Genomic DNA, 19,555 nt, shown 5'->3' with positions numbered 1-19,555 from the left:
TTTCTAGTTTATAATAAAAATGAAAGAATGCTTCATCATTTCTAAATGAAGAATTTATATTGGCTTTGCTACATTTTAAGCTATAATGTTGTTAAATTTATTTGATCAATATACTAATTTGTGTTATAATATTGTTAAAATGTTTTTCTTATATATAATTTTATTTAGTATGCTTGTATTTGTATATTGATTGATTGATTTTTTTGAGCACATTTTGTAATTGTTGTTGAGCGGTATAACTTGAATAATTGAGTGTTAACTTGGATATTTGTTGCAACTCTACTATACAAATATACAATGTCTACATAGATGATAAAATGGTCGATGATGATTAGATGGTGGTCATAAAAACCCTATAATGAGTTTTAAACTTGGAACTCAAACTTGGAAAATATTTCCATATTGTTGATAAATATTTTGGTATTTGGTTGTTAATTAAACATTTATTAAACTTTTTAGATACATTGGGTCAAAACGTAAATATATTTGTTTCGTTAGTATAGACGTAGTGATGTAAGATGTGCAAATTACATCATATAATGCAAATCTTTGTTTTTTTATGGATAAATTCATAATTTAAGTGATTATTCAACATACAAAGTCATTATCAATGTGTTTTTTGTTTTAAATATGAAAATATGTAAGATCTTATAATCTACAATCCGATCTTACGATTCACGATCCCACCTACCTTTTACGATCCTATGTAAGATTCTGATTTTGACAACCTTGGTTGCTACTAGTGAATGCTCTTAAAGACTCAATTGCCCTTTTTTAACGTGCAGCCACATTTTAGTGTTTTGGTTGCGAAAAGATCGTAATTACCCTTTTTTAACGTGCAGCCACATTTTAGTGTTTTGGTTGCGAAAAGATCGTAAATGCTTCATTCAAAACTATTCCTAGAAAATGAAAAAAAAATCGTTCAAAAAGGCTTAAAATGCAAAACAGATGTGCTTATACATAACAATGGGGGAACGGATTACAATGCAAGAAATATTTTTTACTTATTCTCATGTTTATTCCCTCAACAAAACAAACAGGCTTAAAACTCATATTTCTTCTTCACTCAGTGTTTTTTCATCAACCACTACAAAATGTGAATAAAAGATTCACAATGACCACACAAAGAGGTAAAAAAGAAACAAATGCAATTTGACCATCTGTGGCTCTACTGCTCATGTAAAAAGGCAGCCTTCTCTAGCCTTCTCTCTACTGCTCATCCCATTCGTCATTCTTGTATGACACAAGAGTGTCAATCTTGTGAATCTGCATAACCCAAGCAAACACATCACATCAACTATAGCTAACCAGAGTTTGTCACTTCAACCAAATCAAAAATACCATTGCAGACTCACCTTGGTATCAAAGGAATGCAATTTGACCATCTGTGGATTAGCAATAAGTTTGGGGTCACTCTCGATCCAAGTGAATGGGACTGCAACATCTTTGTCAGTGTAGGCCAACACATCAAAGACACCTAAAAGGAAGTAGGCACAAACAAAGGGTTGATTGGAATAAACACCAAGCACAATTGACATAATTGGGGAATGATGAATGGTTCTTACAGGCTTCGTCGAGGCATGGCAAGTAGGTAATGCTCGAAGCAATCTGTCGCATGATAGCTTGTATCTCTCTCATGATTTCCTTGTCACTCTTTTCCCTAGACACACTGAAACCAGAAAAAAAATGAAAACAATGAGATCTTACCCACAATTAGAACATTTCAGTAACTTCTTATTAAGAAGCATACTAAGCAAAAGGAAGAAGAAATTAAAACTAATATTTGGTTCATTACCCTTTCTCAACGACCTCGCTATCAGTCTCAATGGTAAAGTTCCACCTCTCTAGGACCTCATTGGTAGCCTTACTCATTATCACAAGAACAATCCTTTGCAACTGTCCAGCTTCCAGCCATTCTTTACAAGAAAACCATAAGCATTTCAGTCACGAACATTGTACACAAATGCATCAAACGTAATCTCTAGTACGGTTTCTTAGTAATTGGAAGAGAATACAACCCAAACAAATGAATAAAAATCTTAGTTTTTCTTGTTTTCTACACTCAGAAATGAAAAACAGAAGTCAGCGAGTAAAGTCAATTCTTTGTAAATCCAAATGAAATAAATGACACATTCTTTTCTCCTCCTTTTTCATGTACATTTAAATCGACCCATATCATGCTAATCACATAAAGCCAACAAACAAATTTGTGTCCCATGACTTCTATTGAATTGTTTCATGATAAAGAGAAACTGGCCTCAATAGAGCCGTGAAACTGTTCTAGATCCACTAAATAATTTCCTGATTCTTTATTTCTTATATATATTTTTATACCAGAAAATCTCTTGTATCCAAACAGAATAGAAAATGCCTGTTCTAAAAGGCAAAACTTACCAGAAAGCTGAGTGTTTAGATTGGCAATGAAGGATTTAACACCCTCATCCTGAGTAAGCAACATAGGAAGCCCATATTTCTTCACCTTCACAAAACTTTCTTCCGGATAAACTCCGCGATTGTAAAGAATACTAAACAATGTTCAATCAACATTAATTTTCAAAACCCATCAACAACAAAATTCCAATAAAAAAAAAGAAAAGAAAGAATATTAATATCCGATCTTACCTATTCGCAGCATACCCTGAAAGAGGAATTGCAAAGAAATAAAAAGATCAGCCAAGATCTTCTTCAAAACCCAACAAAGAAAATAGAGCACTGAATTTCAAAAGAGGGTTTATCTAAGTATATAACGCACAATAACATACCAAAAAACTCGCTGACAATAGCCGCTGAACCACGAAGAGTGATGATATCTTTAGCCACTGTTTTTGAGGCCATAATCTCTCACCTTCTCTTCTCTAAGCCAAGAAAATCAAGATTCGTTCAAAGAAATATCAAACAAACGCACAGAATGATGGGATTTCGTGAAATCGATGGAAAACGAAAATTATGGGTTTTGTTCAATAACCGAAGAGGAAAAATGGGTTTGGGTTTTTTTTTTTTTTTTTTCTCTGTGTCTTTAGGGTTGAAAAGAAATTTGCAAAAAATAAGGGTTTCACAATCGAGCAATAGCAAATATACGATGGATTAGGGGCAGAGTTGTGTAACGGCTAGTTTTTTATTTGGCTGGGAGTGGAGGTCCAACGGTAGCATTTTAAAATTAAACGGGAAGAAAGTGGGACCGGACCAATGGGGTGTTTACTAGATTTCTTTAGATTGGACGACGGATATCTTGCACACGTGGCTGTAGTAGTCTTGAAAAGCTGCCACGTAAGAGCATTAGTGCATTAACAGTAAGGTTCTAAAAAAAAAAGTAAAATCGCAAATTACACTTTAAATTTAAATTCTGGAGTACCATGGTGTAAAATCTAAATATCTTAAATTTCAGAGAGTAAAATCTAAATTTTAAAATTTTAGATTGTAAAATTCAAACACTCCAAAATCTTAAGGAGTAAAATCTAAACAGCCCTAAAATTCAGGGGATAAAATCTAAATTTTGAAACATCAAGGTGTAAAATCTAAATACCTCTCAAACTTCAAGGGATAAAATCAAAATTCTAAAATTTTAGAATGTAAAATCCAAACATCTCTAAACTTTAAGGGTGTAATTTGTAATTTACCAAAAAAATATAGTTTTTAGAAATTTAAAAACCTATTTTTATCTATTTTAACAACCCACTTTACAAAACAACAAACATCAATGGTTTTATTTTAGCATTTAATACAATAAAATAATATATCCAACACAATAAACAATAGCTACAACCATCACTGCCATAGCCACAACCACCCATAACAATCACCACTATAGCTATGGCCAAAACTCAGCCAAAAGCAAATCACAACAAAGACCCATGAACCTACCAAATCACACCCATTGAAATCAAATCACAAAACCCACTAAAACAACCCAAAATCAAATTACAAACCACAACCACACTTGCTCAACCACCATAAATCTAATCAAAGCCCAATTGGCACAACCCATCAAACCTATTAAAAACCAATAGTCATCAACCAATGAGACCCATCATTCAGCACAATGAGACCCATCAGCCACCAATCGGCACAACCTATCAAAACTGGCAAAACCCACCATCCACTAGCTCTTTGATCTGTTAGCCATCAACCAATGAGGGGGGGCTAGGCGGAGAGAGAGTTAGGCTAGGCAAAGAAAGGGCATGAGCTATGGTTGGCTTGCTTGCGAGTGAGAGGGCAAGAGTTGTGGTGGGCGAAGGGTAGACTTGTAGAGGAGAATGCGTGAGAGAAAATTAGGGGAGAAAGAGAGGTTGGGCTGGGCTGGGCTAGGCGAAGGGGAGAAAGGGAGGGCTGGGTTGTGTGGGTGAGAGAACGAGTGAGAAAAAAATTAGGGGAGAAAGAGAAAGAGAGGCAAGCACTCGTGTAATGAATAAACAACTATTTTTTCCTTTGAGTTTTAGCTACAGTGAGCTGTTAGAGATAATATTGTAGCTCAATCTCAAGAATTTTTAGCAATACTTCTTTGATGTAGTTGGTGTTTTTAAGGTGTTGGTTACTAAAATGACTTTTTAGTGAATGCTCTAATGGAACCAAAGTTTTTAGCATCTTAAAAACTTGTTTTATTTAATTTAACACACCACTTTATAATACACTCAACATCAATAGTTCTAAATTTTTAGCACTTCATTTAAATATATTTTGTATTCTTATTCTATGCTCTTTCTCTATCTTCTTTTCTATCTCTTTCTCTCCTCACCCACACTACTGCCACCATCTCTTCTTTGCCACCCACACCCACTGCCACCAACCACCACCGCTGGTTAAAAAATAAAAAATAAAAAATAAAACAAGAACTCACAACCCACTGCTAGCCACCACCACCGGGAACAAAAAATCCCATAAAACTTCAAACATAAACAAGAACCTAGCAACCTACAACCCACTACTACCACTACCACTAGGAAAAAACCCCCACAAAACCCATCAAAATCACACCCAAAAAACTTACGACACAAAAAAATTACAACCCAGACAAAACCTTATCCACAACCGGTCATAAAACCCATCACCACCACATCCACATCCACATTCACATCCACAACCAACCACAAAACCCATCACCACCACAAAAGAGAGAGCCAAGAGAGAGGAAAAAAAGTTTTAGTTTGAGGAGAAGAAGTGAGGAGAAGAAGAGAGAAAAAAAAAGAAAAAAGAAAGAGAGAGAGAGAAGCGGTTGGGATTTGGAGAAAAAGAGAGAAAAAAAAAAGATAAAACAAAAAGAGAGAAACAACTAGGATTTGGAGAAGAAGAGGGGAGCAAAAGAGAGAAAAAAAAAAAGATAAAAGAAAGAGAGAGAAGCAGCTAGGAAAGAATTGGAATATATATATATATAACTTTGTAGCTATAGTAAACTGTCATCTTTGGTAGTTTACTGTAGTTTAAATGCCAAAATTTTTAACTTTAACATCACCATTGTAGCACATTTTTTTTTAGTGTTTTGGTGCTAAAGATAGCAATATAACCTTTTGGCACCACCATTGTGAGTGCTCTAACAATACCAATAAGGAAAGACATTTCTAAATGCATTACGTGGCAATTGGGTACAGGGTGTTTGAATCTAGATATTTTAGGTTTGAATCCCCACTAGCAGTTCTCTTAGAGCTTTCACTAAAACCATAATAACTAATGTACATATCTTTTGATCCTTACATGGTTTGCCAAACTCAATCCTTAAATCCCAAAAATCAACTCCCAAAACTTATTAGAAACATTGGATTGGATAGTGGGACACCCAAAAATTTATCAAAACAATGTCTCACTAAACCAATACATATGTGTTAGGAGCCCAATCTATGCTTTATGCTTTGCATTGTGCGAAATAAGGCCAAGCAGTACAACCAAGCCCAAGCCATTATGTACATTGTTTGGTTCTATATCTATAGGATAATTGGCAAATAGGTGAACACAAACTTGTCAAAGTATAGATCATAGTGTCTATAAGATAGATTAGACAATGCTCAAGATGTTGCAAGTCAGAATACAATAACAAGAAAGTTGCAAATGTAAGAAATCAAAATATGACAATTTCGATTGATTGAAGCTATTGTTCGACTGATCGAAACATGATTCTGCAAATTTTAAATTCACCCAATTAAGCCTATCAAGTGACTAGAGTTTCAGTCCATATTCACTAAGTATATAAAGAAAATCCTAATGCATGTTTTTCAAGACTTGGATAGCTATTCTTTTGAGATTTGAGAGGTGCTGTACCTTCTACTTTTTCAAGCATCTACTAAAGACCACATTCACCCTCTTAGTACGGTGGAATCAAGTTGCAACCTAAGCTTTAGCTATTAAGTGTACTGGAGATCTAAAGCGTGAACTGAGGTTCATGTAGGAATAGATCCATATTAGAGAAGTCTTTGAGATTCAGAGCTAAGTTTGTTAACTCTAGTTAGGTTTACGATGAGTTAAATATTCTAACTGTAAACTTCTATTTGATAGTGGATTGTTTTTCTTGGGATTGGTCCCCTTAGGTTTTTCCTTTGGAGCAGGATGTTTAATAAGGTTTCCTAGGTCATCATATCATTGTTTGATTTACCTTTTTGTTATGCATGATATGTTTGATTATTTGTTTAACCTAAAGCTTGCATAATTGACGTAATTAATAACTTGTCCTTAAAATTGGTTAAATCATAATTTTTCTCACAGGCCTAAATCTAACATACATTCAAGCCCAGCTTGTGTGCCATGTGTAACCAAGTCAAAAGCCAAGTGAAGACACATGTTCAAGGCATGTGTGAAAGTGGTAACATGATCATGTGTAGGAAATTATGACATTTGAGGAAAGCGGGCAAGAGTGCTATAGATTGATTGTTGTTAAGAGCATCCACAGCAGATGTGGTATAAAAAATGCCATTTTGTCACACAAAACCCTACTTTATTATTTTACCACATTATTTTACAACATCCCATTTATTGGATGTTTTATCATTCCATTCTATACATTAAAATAATATTTACTACACATTAAAATAATATATTATCTGCCCCTATCATCATCATCAACAACATCAATGTCACATCCGCCACTGCCGCAACAACGGCCACCAACAGCAACAACACTAACCAGCCACTACCGGCACAAACCCACATCCACCAGCGCCACCTTAAAAAAAAAAAAACACACACACACACACACACACACACACACACACACACACACACAACCAGAGAGATCAGCACAACCACAAATCCCAAAATTAACCAACCACCACTCAAATTAGCCAATCACGAGATCGGAGAGCCTTAGACGACCTGGATGGCGAGATGGTGGCGAGCGAGATCAGCAAGACCTGGACAGCGAGACAATGGCAGGCGAGATTGAGTAGAGTTTGACAGAGGCGAGAATGACGTCGTCCCATTTGTGGTGTTTGGTTACGCCGCTGAGGCGAGAACGACGCCGTCCCATATGTGTGTTGGAGTTTCCATTTGCTTGAGATCGAGATCGGGTTTGTGTTGTTTCAGATTAGGAAACTTAGTTTCCTTTTTCGGTTTGGGGTTTTTGATTGTTGTGGGGTTTATTGCAAGAGGGTTTGTGATTTGGGAAAGTCCACGTTGTTACTTCAATCTTGGTGAGAAGAGAGAGAGGTAGATTGTGATTTGAAGAGGAAGAGGAAGACTAGAAGAGGAGCCAGGAATCTGATCTGAAGAGGAAAGAACACCAGTTGGGAGAGAGAGATAGATTGTGAGGAGAGAGAAAAAATTAATTAAAGAAGTGAGAGAAGAGAGAAAGATGAATAAAAAAATAATAAACATTATGCCATTTGGTGTCCGTACCGTGCCAAAATTATAAGGGTACTGTTCAATGTTGCAAAATTTTGGCACATTTAACATATTTGATAAAACTCCGTTTTTGGTGTTTGATGTGCCAAATGTGTCATATTATAGCATTTAGCACATATACCACATCTGCTGTGGATGCTCTAACTAGAGTAATTTTGAAGCTAGTTCAGGCTAATCTTAAGCATATCTTGATTAAGGCTTTGTAAAAGAGCATGAGTATGAATGGAACCGTGTACTTGTAATTGCTCATTATGACAATATTAAGCAATTTCTCTAGATTCTCATGGAGGCCTGGCTACCTCAAATTTTGCCATCCTTTTCTAATGTATAAACTTTTTAACCAGGCGCTTTGACTACAACCACAATTACCAAATTTACATATCTTTTAAACCTTACACGCTTGGCCAAACCCACTCCTTAACTCCCAAATGTCAACTTCTAAGATTAATTTGAAAATTTGGATTGGATAGTGGGATACCCAAAATTTTTTAGAATTACAATGCTGAATCACAACTTGTTAGGTTTCTAGTGTGTTGGTATATTATGTACTAAAGTTTTCTTATCATTAAAAATGCGAAATATTATGAAATTTTGTATTTGGTGGGCCTATGTGTAATTGGGTTGAAGTTTTAAGTGCTAAAATTGAAGTTGTAAAAGTTGGAGTTTTGGTCAAGCAAAGTGGAGAAGTTGTCTAGCGAAATGGCAGGTGATAGCATTTTGAAAAGCAGTTAAGGAAGTGATCTCGTGGGACACTTATTCGATTGAAATTGCAAAAATTGTAGAGAATTCTATAATGAACTCTCTCATGCTGTAGTCTCTGCCCAACTTATAAATACATAATTTCCCACAAAATTAAAAAAAATTCCCATCTAAAGATGGAGAGAAACCCAACAAAAATTGAAAGCCAAACACTTTCCATTTTCTCTACCTTCTACTTCTCATCATTGCCAAATTTTAAGAGAGGAGATCATATCCATCACACCTATCACTACCTTTGAGTTGTGAGTATTGATTGGAGTTTTGGGAAGCATTGGAGCTACCACAGGATAAGCCATGGAAGCTTGAACTTGCAATTGAGGCTCAATTGCAGATCTAGATGCAAAAGTAGAGAAAGGACTTGAGGAGTTAGTTGCAGGTAGGAGTTTCGAGGCTTTGAGCACATCCTTGCTACATTACTTGGAGGGTTTTGTGAGTAAATTGTACTGCAACTATCTACTCTAATGATTTGGTTTTGGTGGTGAGTTCAGGGAGAGGTTTTTACACTTGGTAATTGGGTTTTCCTTTTCGTAAACAATTTGGTGTCTTTGTGAGTGTTTATTTTTCTATAGTTGTGTTGATTTTCTTTTTAAATGTTATTGTAGAAACCCTTCCACAGTCTCTCACAGTTATTACAAGCATGCTTATGTTAATTGGTTAATCATGTAGACAATTGGATCTTAAATTGATAGATTAGCCTAAAAATAACATTAGCCATAATTGTAACTTGGGGTCTAAATCATAATCAAGTTGAATTTGATTGTTCTCGCAACTAAATATGCTACAATACATTAGATGCTATTAGACTGATTAAATTTCAAATCTTGGTGGCAAGGGTCCTCTTTTTGTTGGGGGATATGGGAGTGGCACATGTTTCAGATTGGCATGTGTCTGGCAATCATGACAACTCTTGACATAGTTCATGAAATCGGTCTCCATTGTAATCTAATAATACCCCATTTTTAGGATCTTCTTTGCTAAAATCCTCCTATTCATGTGAGAACGACAAATTTCTTGGTGGACTTCTTCCATGATTCTTTCAGTCTCACCTCTCTTCAAAAAATGAAGGTGTCTGCCATCGTAGGATCTCCTATAAAGTTGACCTCCACATAGGATACAAAGCATTGCCATCATCCTTATTGAAAGACATTCCTTCTTGTCAACCTTCTTGGGGTAAATTCCTTATTCCAAGAATTTCAAGATTCCACAGTTCTAAGGAATCTCCTCTTCTTCTATGGCTAGGATGACTAGGTCTTGCGTCTCCTTGTGCACCACTTGGTATTTCTGCTCAATCTCCAAAGGACAAGTCCACACTCCATTGGGTATTTCACCAATGTAGGCTAAAGTAGCTAAAACATCTGCAAATTTATTTTGAACTCTTGGGATGATGGTTTACTCAATTCTACTTATGTGCACAAAATATATTCAATAAAATACCCTCATATTTGCATCTTTAGCCTCATTATTATGCTATTTTATGGCTGATTATAAATAATCTTTGTTTTATAGGTGATAAAGCTTTACATGATAATGTGAATAAGTAGATGAGATGGAATAGAAAAAACATTGAAGAAGCAATTCACGTGAAAGTTAAATGGTACAAGATGGGCCCAAAGTCAAGCCAAACCTTGAAGAGATCTTGCGAAGCAAAGAAAAGGAAAAATAAAAGAGAAGAATGAAAAAAAGCGCAAGTCTGATGTCCAGGCATGAGGTGTAGAAAGAATAAAAGAACAAACAGATGAAAAATTAAAGAAATAGAATGGAGGCCAGGTCTAATGTTCTGGACGTGTGGCCTACAATTAATAATAAAGTTCTGGATGTGTGGCCCACAACTAATAAACTCCTTGTCTGACTTGTACTAGGAATATTTTAGGCGACTTCTCTCTTTTAAGTGCTATAGGTTGGTGTGTTTTTGGGAGAATATATATATTAGCAAACAGAAAACTTGTAACCGAGATAGAGGTGGATTGCCAGGGGTTGAACGTGTAGCATGTAGAGGCAGGTCAGCAGGCAGCAGCTGCATGTGGCTTCTTTGTAACTACTCTCCATGACAACACTGTGGCTATTTCTGTTTCTATTTTATTTATCTAGTTTAATGCTTAGTATTTTATTTTTGTGTTTGATTTCAATTACTATGAGTAGCTAAAATTATAATTAAGGTTGATGATGAAACTTTATTAAAGATTATTAGTATTATTTATGTGATTTAATTTTTCCCACAATAATTATCTTTAATGATTTAAATTGTTCTTGCTTTATATCAATTGACTAGGATAGAATTCTTATATAAGTTCAATCATGTTTTTCTCATGATTTTGGATTTATCTTAATTGATTGAATGATTGGTTTATTAATTTTTGATTTTAAAATTGGATATCTTGCGATTCGTTTGTCAATGGATACAATTGATGATTTGATATTATATCTAGGAAGTGAAAAAAGAAAATGTTTTAGATTTTTAAAATAGAGGTTTTAATGATAATATTTTCCATGATAACAAGATTGATTTCTAGATTATCATGCAGTGGTTGGGGAAAATTAATGATCATGAATATATGATGATATGAATTAACAAGACAGATTTCAAAACCTTAGTTCATTTCTCTTAATTGTTTACATCTTTTTACTTCTTCAATAATATCTTTGCTTATTAATTACTTGCTTAGCTTTATTTAATTTCAAAACAACCAATTTTTATCAAACTAGATTAGGAGTATTTTGGGTAAGATTTGATTAATTTTCCTACGTTCATACAAGTCTCTGTAGGTTCGAACTCGTTCTTGTCAAACTATAATTTGGTACAATTTGTGCATTTACGAGTACATTAAAATTTCTCAACACCTGCCAAAGGTTCCTGTCAATTTTTCCAAGTACTATTGGTATGGTTAGAGATGCTCTTCCTTCACCTTCCATAACTTTTGGGCTTGTGCTATAACAAACAGTGAATCCCCATAAACTTTGGCTTCCTTTTCCCCTAGCTCAGGCAGAGCTTCGATTCTGGTGATACAAGTTTCATATTTTTTCATGTTGTTGGTTGCCTCAAAGTTCAACTCAGCAGCCATGGGTATGTGTGATCCATCAAGGATAATAAAAAACACTCCTGTCCCATTCCCATACCAATTTACTGCTCCATTGAAGTACATCTTCCATGCTTCAAGTTCTATGTTCAATATATCCTCATCTGGAAAGTCTTCTCTACCACTTTCTCCTTCCACGGGGTTTTCGGCACAGAAGTTTGATATGACACTCCTTTTGATAGTTTTCCATGCCGCATACTTCAAATTGAACTCGGCCAATAGGATTAGTCATCTTGACAATCTTCCAATCAAGGCGGGTTTCTTGAATAGATACTTTAGGGGTCCATTCTGGCTACAATCCATACTTGGAATGGTAGGATAACACGTCTCAATTTCTATATGGCCCACACAAGAGCAAAGAAAGACTTCTCCTTTGGTGTGTACCTATTCTCATAATAATGTAGCCTTTTACTTAGGTAATACACGGCTCTCTCATTCTTGCCATCGTCCTCTTGGGCTAACATAATCCCTATGACATCTTCTATGACGGATCGGTAGAAAAGCAAAGATTTCTAGGGCTCTAGAGCTACTAGGACAGGTGAGTTGAGGAGGTACTCCTTAATGTTCTCAAAGGCCTTTTAACACTCCTCATTCCATGTGTGGGGTTCATTCTTTCTCAATAGCTTAATGATGGGTTCACAAGTAGAAGTAAGCTTGACAATGAATTGACTAATGTACAGTGGTTGACCTAGAAATCCTCTTATCTCCTTCTCACTCTTGGGTTGAGGCATGGCCAAAATAACTTTGATCTTTGATGGATCAACTTTGATTCCTCTATCGCTCACTAGAAATCCTAGTAACTTCCCAGTGATTACTCCAAAGGTAAGCTTTTGGGGGTTCAATTTGAGCTTGTATTCTTTGATCCTTTCAAAAAACTTCCTCAAGTTGACAATGTGGCCTTTTCTATCTCTTGACTTCACTATGATGCCATATAACAAGGCTGTGACCATATTTTGATAAGTTTCTCTTGCATTCTTTGATTTGAACGACATTACTGTGTAGCAATAGATCCCAATTTAGTGGTGAAGGTGGTCTTGGTCATATTCTCAGGAGTCATCTTGATTTGGTTATATCTGGAGAAACCATCCACGACGGCGTTGTTATCTACTAAGACATTTATATGGGAGAAGAGGAAGTCATCCTTAGGACAAGCTTTGTTTAGGACTTCGAAGTCCACACACATCCTAACCTTTCCATCCGTCTTAGGTATGGATACAACATTGACTATCCATTTAGCTTGGTGCATAGGTTTGATGAACTCTATCTTTAATTGCTTAGTAACTTCTTATTTGATCTTAAGGAGTCACTTGGTTCTCATGTGTCTAAACTTTTACTTGATAGGCACTATATGGGAGTGAGTGTTAATACGGTGCTGTGTTATCTTTGGATTGATCCCTGACACATCTTCATAGGACCATGCAAACACTTCCTGGAATTCACTGAGTAGTTCTTTGAGATCTTTCTTTTCTTGTTCATTTAAAGTGGAGCCAAATTTAATTGAGCATGGACTCTCATTGCCCAAATTAAGGGTTTCAAGCATTGGTTCCATAGGTTCAAATTTCTTTTTCAATTGTTTATTAATTTTGTTTTCAAATTCATTGGAATCATTTAAGTACATAATTTCAATATTATAGGGCACATCAAAATAAGTCAAATCAAATTTCATTTTGTTAAAAGTATATCAGAACTTGGATTACATGACATTTTCCTTATGACTTTAGAAAAATTGACCCAAGTACAAATGCTAAGGTGCTCATCAGTAGGCATAATGAATGTAGACGGATCACTTTGCTCTTTATTATGCTCCTCTTCCTCCTAAGCGTTGGTAGCGTCGCGTTGCTCCCTTCCTTGAACAAGGTCTTCAACTCCATGGACTAATCTTCATCTTCCATAGGACTTCGCACGTGTATTGCTTTAGCTAAGTCTTTTTGAGTGTCTTCTTGATCAAAAAAGGTGTAATCTTCTTCTCCAATGGAGTAATCGTGGACTCTCAGTCCAATGCTCATGTTGTTGTCTTCCTTGTCCTCGTCATCATCAGCTAAGACAATATTGCCCTTCATCAATGGGCCAATTGGGTCGTGCTCATCCAAGTGCGAGTTGGGGAGTGCCTAACTTGTCCTTCGTTGGTCAACTCATGATCCTCCCAATATCCATCACTTTCTTCCTTGGGGAAGTCATTAAAGCTCATGATGGTTCATGGACCTAGAGCATCCCTTAATGCGAGAAAAAGCAAGCAAGCCACTCCTTTGACTGAAGCGTGGTCAGTCTCCGCTTGAGTTGTGTAGTTAGACATCGTGGCATGCGGAAAATGTCCTCCAAGACATTCTCAAGATAAACACAAGTCCCAAATTAAAAGCTTTTGTCCATAAGATAATCTTTAAGTTCATTTTAATGAAGGTCCAATCACAAAATTCACTCCATTTTCTCTCATCGGCCTTACCCCTTGTTTCATAGGGCTTGGTCCATTTACAAAATGCTCTCATCTCACACTCATGGGCTTTCATTAGAATGTGCTTATAAATTTCCAATCCTTTGTCTCAAATATGGGCCTATAATGCATTCATCACTGTTGGGCATTTTTTTTTCATTTATTTAAATAATTTTTTTGAAGTAGCTTTCTAGTTATAATAAATTATGAGATTACTCTCAAGGTCCATGAGTCGTTCATCATCTTGGCCTTTACAAACAACAAAGAGGCTTAAGATTAAAGAGGTTCATCGACTTTGTAGAATCTTGGATGCTAGGTTCATAACATACTTGTTACCTTAGACTCAAAAATTCCTTTTTTAAAAAAGGCTTTGATTTTGGGCTTATGATAGTAAATGGCTTATGGTCATATGAACTTTTCAAGTTAAGACATACATTTGGGCTTTGAGATAAGTCTCTTATATGTGAGACACTTATTGTCTTTTCATCCCAAAATCTTAGGGTATGCCATAACTTTTAGGTCATCATTCCAATTTTAATTTTTCATGTCCTTTAGAATTAGGTGATCATAAGATATATGGTTGAACAAATAAGAGATATAAAAGGTACCATCTTTTAATAGGATTTATGATCTCTTTAAGTGTAGGTAAGCTCCTTAAAGCTAAAAGAATAGGTCAGTTGGTCACTCTTAATTAGGTGGACCATTATTCCAACCTTGAGCCTAAATGGACCCCATATGGATTGATGGACAGACCTTTAGTGTACTTAAAGTCCATCATAGGCAATGGCATGGATTGTGAATTGGTGGAGTGAACTTCGGAAAGTCTTGGCCCTAGATGGAACCTTCACTTTCCCACTCACCTCCAACCATGGCAAAGGGATAAAGAACCAAGTGAGAGTATCTGCAAAACCATATTAGAAAAGCCTTTGTTAAGATTTGGAAATGGAACACATTGAAGTCAAACTTCTTTATCCCCAGTGGAGTCTCCACTGTGAGTGTAGGCGCCTCCTTCAAATGAAGGAAAGTGGTTTCCTAATGGAAATTACGTCTCAGCCTAGGGTGGACCAGGCATAGGATATAAATGGAGTCGCCACCTAGATTAAGTCTAGGAACCATATGTATAGCGTCCTTATGAAAGGATTGATCTATACTAGAGCATATTTCCAGAGTTTAGGTATGAGGATAAGAAAGTGTTAGGCACCTAACCCTACCTGACCCATAGGTCGGCCTCTACTCTTTGTGTTCCAAATCCTAATCCCATCAAAGGGTCTTCTAATATGTTGTTCTAAACTCACACACACACACACACATACACACACTAGCATGCATCTAAACACACAACATGACATATTGTCCCAAGGGCCTAGCATTCATCTATCATGGCATTCTCATTCATTTATCTAAGGGTAGCAAGTATATCAAGGCAATATCATGGCATTTAAACAAGCAATCAAGCATGGCATCATAGCACTAAACAAGGATGTTCATCATTTTACTTAACCAATTCATAATTATGTTAGGCAATTAAATCAAATTCATGTTCATGTGATTATGCATGACTTACTTCACTTACCTTACTGCATCATAGTACCTATGCATCAATGCATGTTCATGGTGTTCATCCAAACATAAACCCTAATTATTCAATCTAAGCAAAAGCAAATAAAAACATGTTAATTTATTGACTTAAGTCCTAATCATGCAAAATTTAATTAAATAGGAACTAAAACATGCATTTAAATATAAAGGAAAATAAGAACAAACAAATGTGGGTTTCTGGGCTGAGCCTGCATAAGCATGTAGAAGTATGCATGTATACGCAGGGTCATGAAATGCGTACACATGCATGAGCCTATGTACGCATCCCTACCCAAAAATTCAGCATGCAACACCAATCAAAACCTAAACTAAACAACCTATCATGCCTTCTAATTATCAAAGTAGTAAACCTAAACTACACATAAGAATATTAAATTGAAAAGCAGCAGTTAAAAAAAAAAAGAAAAAGAAAATCAAAGCAAAAAAAAAACTACCTCACAAAAAAGCTTTAGAGCTTGATTTTGATCGTTTCCCTGTCAATCTAAAACAAAATATCTAGAGGGTTAGTAAGTTTAATTAGAAGGCTTTAGATTAAAATAAGTCCCAGCTAAGAAACTTTAGTTTATGATGCTTTTTAATGTAAAAAACCTCTCTTAAATCTCTTTTTTAGAGTAGAATCTATATTTTTGGGAAAAGGGCCAATGGGCCTTTTTATATTGTTCAAAGAGAAGGGGCAGAGGTATCTCCAAGTGATGTGGGATTGTCTTTGCTGTAAATTTGATAAAAAAAAAAAAATTCATTATAGAAAATTTTGAAACCCTAGGTGTGTACGTATGCTTGTAACTGCGTATGCATGGGTTAAGGATGCTACACACCCTTATGGGTTTGTAAGTTTTTTTTTTAATTTTTTTTAATTTTATTATTATTATTTGTTTTTACAAAAACATCCTTCAACTAAAGAGTTTCCATAGCTAGGCCCTAGATTAGCTCTAAACCTTTTTGTGTTATCGTCATTGGGGAATGGGGGCTTGAGTTGTAAGGGGTTAAAATGAGGTGTCCAAAAAAGGATCCATTATGACTATATTATTTGGTTTCAAGGTGTGTCCTTATATTTGTGGGATGTACAAGGCAAGAAGGTATGCCTACTCAAGATTTTATTAAGGAAAAAAAGAGGATTGTTGGAAACTTATTAAGGAACAAATTGGGGGGATGGTAATTGATTCAATTGATGTTGTAAAAGAATTTTATAGAAAATATATGTTGATACCCAAAATATTGAAGGAATAGCTTCAGCCCAAGAAACCAAATCATGGGCCTTGCATGGATATAAGGGACCCATGGCTCATGAATATGCTTTTACAAAAGAGGCAAATGAACCAAGTAGAATGGGGCCAAAGCCCAACAACAAAAGAAAGAAGAAATAGGGCCTTGAAAACAAGGTGCAAAATACCCCACAAAGGGGGGGCAAGTGAAGAGGTCCTCGAATGAGATCAACCTAGCAAATGTGGGAGCCCAAAAAGGGTTCAGTAGGGAAGGGGCCATAAAAGGCCAACTTCCCAGGAAAAAAATGATTGAAAGGGATAAACGATCCCACCAAACCTTGGGACCAAGAGGTGAAAACCAACCAGTTCATAAAGGAGAAACTTGAGGGACCTTAGCAAGAAAGAGAATGTTAGAAGAAGTAAGATGCTTGGGGGCTTTAGATGTTCTCCCATCAAACCTTAAGAAGAGATCCTTGTCATTGACCTCAGTTGACACCTGGGTTGCCTGGAAAAGTTAACTTCCATGAATGGAAATTGATTAGAATAATTTCAAGCATGGGTTCCTAGGAAAAAGAAATAAGAACAAAGAAGAGAAAGAAAGCACATAGGGACTCAATCCAAGGGAAAATGGCAAGATCAAGAAGAAAGGAGGAAATAGTAATTTTAGGCCCTCTATGACTAGTATAAAAGGGGAGGAATCGACCATGGAAGAAAAACAAGAAGCAAAGAACGAAAAAGAGAAACAATAGAAAGAGAAGGGTAAGAGAGAAAATTGGCAATTATATTGAGAATATAGAGCTTAGATCAAGTTCCCAGAAAGTAGTGTGCCTTGTTTGTAGTATTGCTTGGGGGCTATAAACTGATCCAGGGATCCAACCTTTGCAAGTTTTTGTGAACCTTAGGGTCCAACTAAGTCTTTGAAGTTTAGGACTTTTGGGCTTTGTACCATTCTCTTGAAGAATTAGTATTTGGGGTTCTTTGACTTGTTAATAAGATTTCATTGAATATATTTATATTTTTCAATATTTCTTTGCTTCTATAGTACTTGCAAATATATGTCTATATTGTTGTATTTATTGGACTTGCTTGTGTTCAGATCAGTTTATTGACACAACTTAATTGGCCGTGGTAGGACCCAAGGACAGAACCACAATTGGACTAGTGGGGGCAATGGCCCCCCTTAATTTTTTTTCTTAAAAAAATATTATTATACATACGTGTACTAATTTTTGTAATTTTGTTCTATAAAATTACATTTTGTTTTCCTTTAACAATGTCATTGATTCTTTTAAGGGTAATACTATACTCACAAACTTTTTTATAATATTTTTACAACCTTTTTTGTAGTAGGTTCTTATTGGTTCGCATATGAGCCCCACCACTCACATTATTTTTCTTCTTACCAATAATCACTTAATACATCAGTCATTTATAAAAAAAACTTGTAACTTCAGCATTTTTCTCATTTTAGTGACCATAAAAAATTTGTAAATCTAAAATCTAAAAGAAAATATACAAGCCCAAAAGAAAATAGCTCAACAACAAAAATTACATGTAAAACTAAAAATAAATTAAGCTCATTTAACTAATTTTATCCAAAATAAATAACCCCACTTTTTAAAATATTTTAAACAAAAATAATTTTGTTCTTACTCTCAGTAGCTAAATAGTAGAGTCAGAGGTTAAAACCGCCGCACAGAGTCAACAATAAAGCTGCCCCCTTAACTCAAAATTCTGGCTTTGTCCTTAGTTGGATCGAGCCTAGTTCCCTCACTCAGCATCTCACAATTTCTCTTGCCCTTCAATAGATCCATAAATTTGCATTGGGCTTGGGCTTAAGAAACCTTGCAAAAAAGATATATATATATATATATATATATATATATATATATATATATATATATATATATATATATATAATATGAAAGATCATGATGCGCATTCGAACTATATTAACTTAAATAGTAATAATCAAGTGGGAACATATAGATTCAAAAATTATGATGCTTCTTCGCACTATAAAATAAATAACTAACTGCCTAGCCCACATCAATAGCCCTTTAGTCATGTCTTAGTTGAAATTAGAGGTTTTTTGGGTTTTGCGTACAAGTTGAAATTAGCTTGAGAGCCCTCCACAAGTGGTAATTAGCTTGAGGGCGAAATAAGGTAGCAACAATTTTATCACAATTAATATACTTATTTTAAGTTGTAAATGACTCGTTACATATTTAAGTAAAAAATAATTTAAAAAATTATATATGAAACATAGAAAAATTTAAATAATGTTAAACAAATTGAATAACAATGGTTGTTCACATGACTACATGAGAATCTACTAGGCAAACTGGAAGTGTTTTCCAACGAAATATACATTGACTCACACATGCATATACATATATGGATTCTCAGAATCCTTATAGGAGTAATATAACATATCTTCTGCAGAACGGAGAAAAGAAATTAGGGAAAAAGTACTAGAGGAATGGGAATGGGGATATAAGTGAAAAACAGAACAGCTGAAAAGAAATACACTGCCACTGCCACGATTCAGGGGGGGGGAGGGGGGGTGAGATTACTACCGTGGCTAGCTATCAGCAGCGGCGATTATAACCATTGGGTTTTACGCACCATTGATGCAGTCATTATATTGTTCTGGGTCTCTACTTCTCCCG

The 19,555-nt window shown here is 35.5% G+C and overlaps 2 protein-coding genes across 2 annotated transcripts; both read right to left on the bottom strand.

Moving 5' to 3' along the window:
* Window positions 1–939: 939 nt before the first annotated feature.
* On the bottom strand, window positions 940–3,038 carry LOC142628250 (mitotic spindle checkpoint protein MAD2-like). The gene is made up of 7 exons (XM_075802315.1): window positions 2,763–3,038; window positions 2,623–2,638; window positions 2,395–2,525; window positions 1,796–1,916; window positions 1,566–1,669; window positions 1,356–1,477; window positions 940–1,266 (listed from the first exon to the last, which is right to left on the bottom strand). The coding sequence occupies exons 1-7, from the start codon at window positions 2,833–2,835 to the stop codon at window positions 1,210–1,212; spliced, it is 624 nt and encodes a 207-aa protein (XP_075658430.1). The 5' UTR covers window positions 2,836–3,038; the 3' UTR covers window positions 940–1,209.
* Window positions 3,039–11,462: 8,424 nt separating this feature from the next.
* Window positions 11,463–12,646, bottom strand: LOC142628984 (uncharacterized). The gene is made up of 2 exons (XM_075802997.1): window positions 12,333–12,646; window positions 11,463–11,826 (listed from the first exon to the last, which is right to left on the bottom strand). The coding sequence occupies exons 1-2, from the start codon at window positions 12,644–12,646 to the stop codon at window positions 11,463–11,465; spliced, it is 678 nt and encodes a 225-aa protein (XP_075659112.1).
* Window positions 12,647–19,555: the final 6,909 nt, after the last annotated feature.

The sequence above is a fragment of the Castanea sativa genome, chromosome 3 (genome assembly GCF_040712315.1).
Source record: "Castanea sativa cultivar Marrone di Chiusa Pesio chromosome 3, ASM4071231v1".
Classification (NCBI taxonomy): Eukaryota; Viridiplantae; Streptophyta; class Magnoliopsida; order Fagales; family Fagaceae; genus Castanea; species Castanea sativa.
Note: the sequence above shows the minus strand (reverse complement) of the source record. Positions and strands in the feature narration are given on the sequence as shown.

Excerpts from the sequence above, each read along its gene's own strand:
- LOC142628250 (XM_075802315.1), bottom strand. The coding sequence starts at position 2,835 with ATGGCCTCAAAAACAGTGGCTAAAGATATCATCACTCTTCGTGGTTCA. Across the intron at positions 1,917-2,394 it reads TCTAAACACTCAGCTTTCTG|AATGGCTGGAAGCTGGACAG; the intron begins GTAAGTTTTGCC and ends TTTCTTGTAAAG. Across the intron at positions 1,478-1,565 it reads GCCATGCCTCGACGAAGCCT|GTGTCTTTGATGTGTTGGCC; the intron begins GTAAGAACCATT and ends ACTTCCTTTTAG.
- LOC142628984 (XM_075802997.1), bottom strand. The coding sequence starts at position 12,646 with ATGTCGTTCAAATCAAAGAATGCAAGAGAAACTTATCAAAATATGGTC. Across the intron at positions 11,827-12,332 it reads GGATTTCTAGGTCAACCACT|GAGTGTCATATCAAACTTCT; the intron begins GTACATTAGTCA and ends AACTATCAAAAG.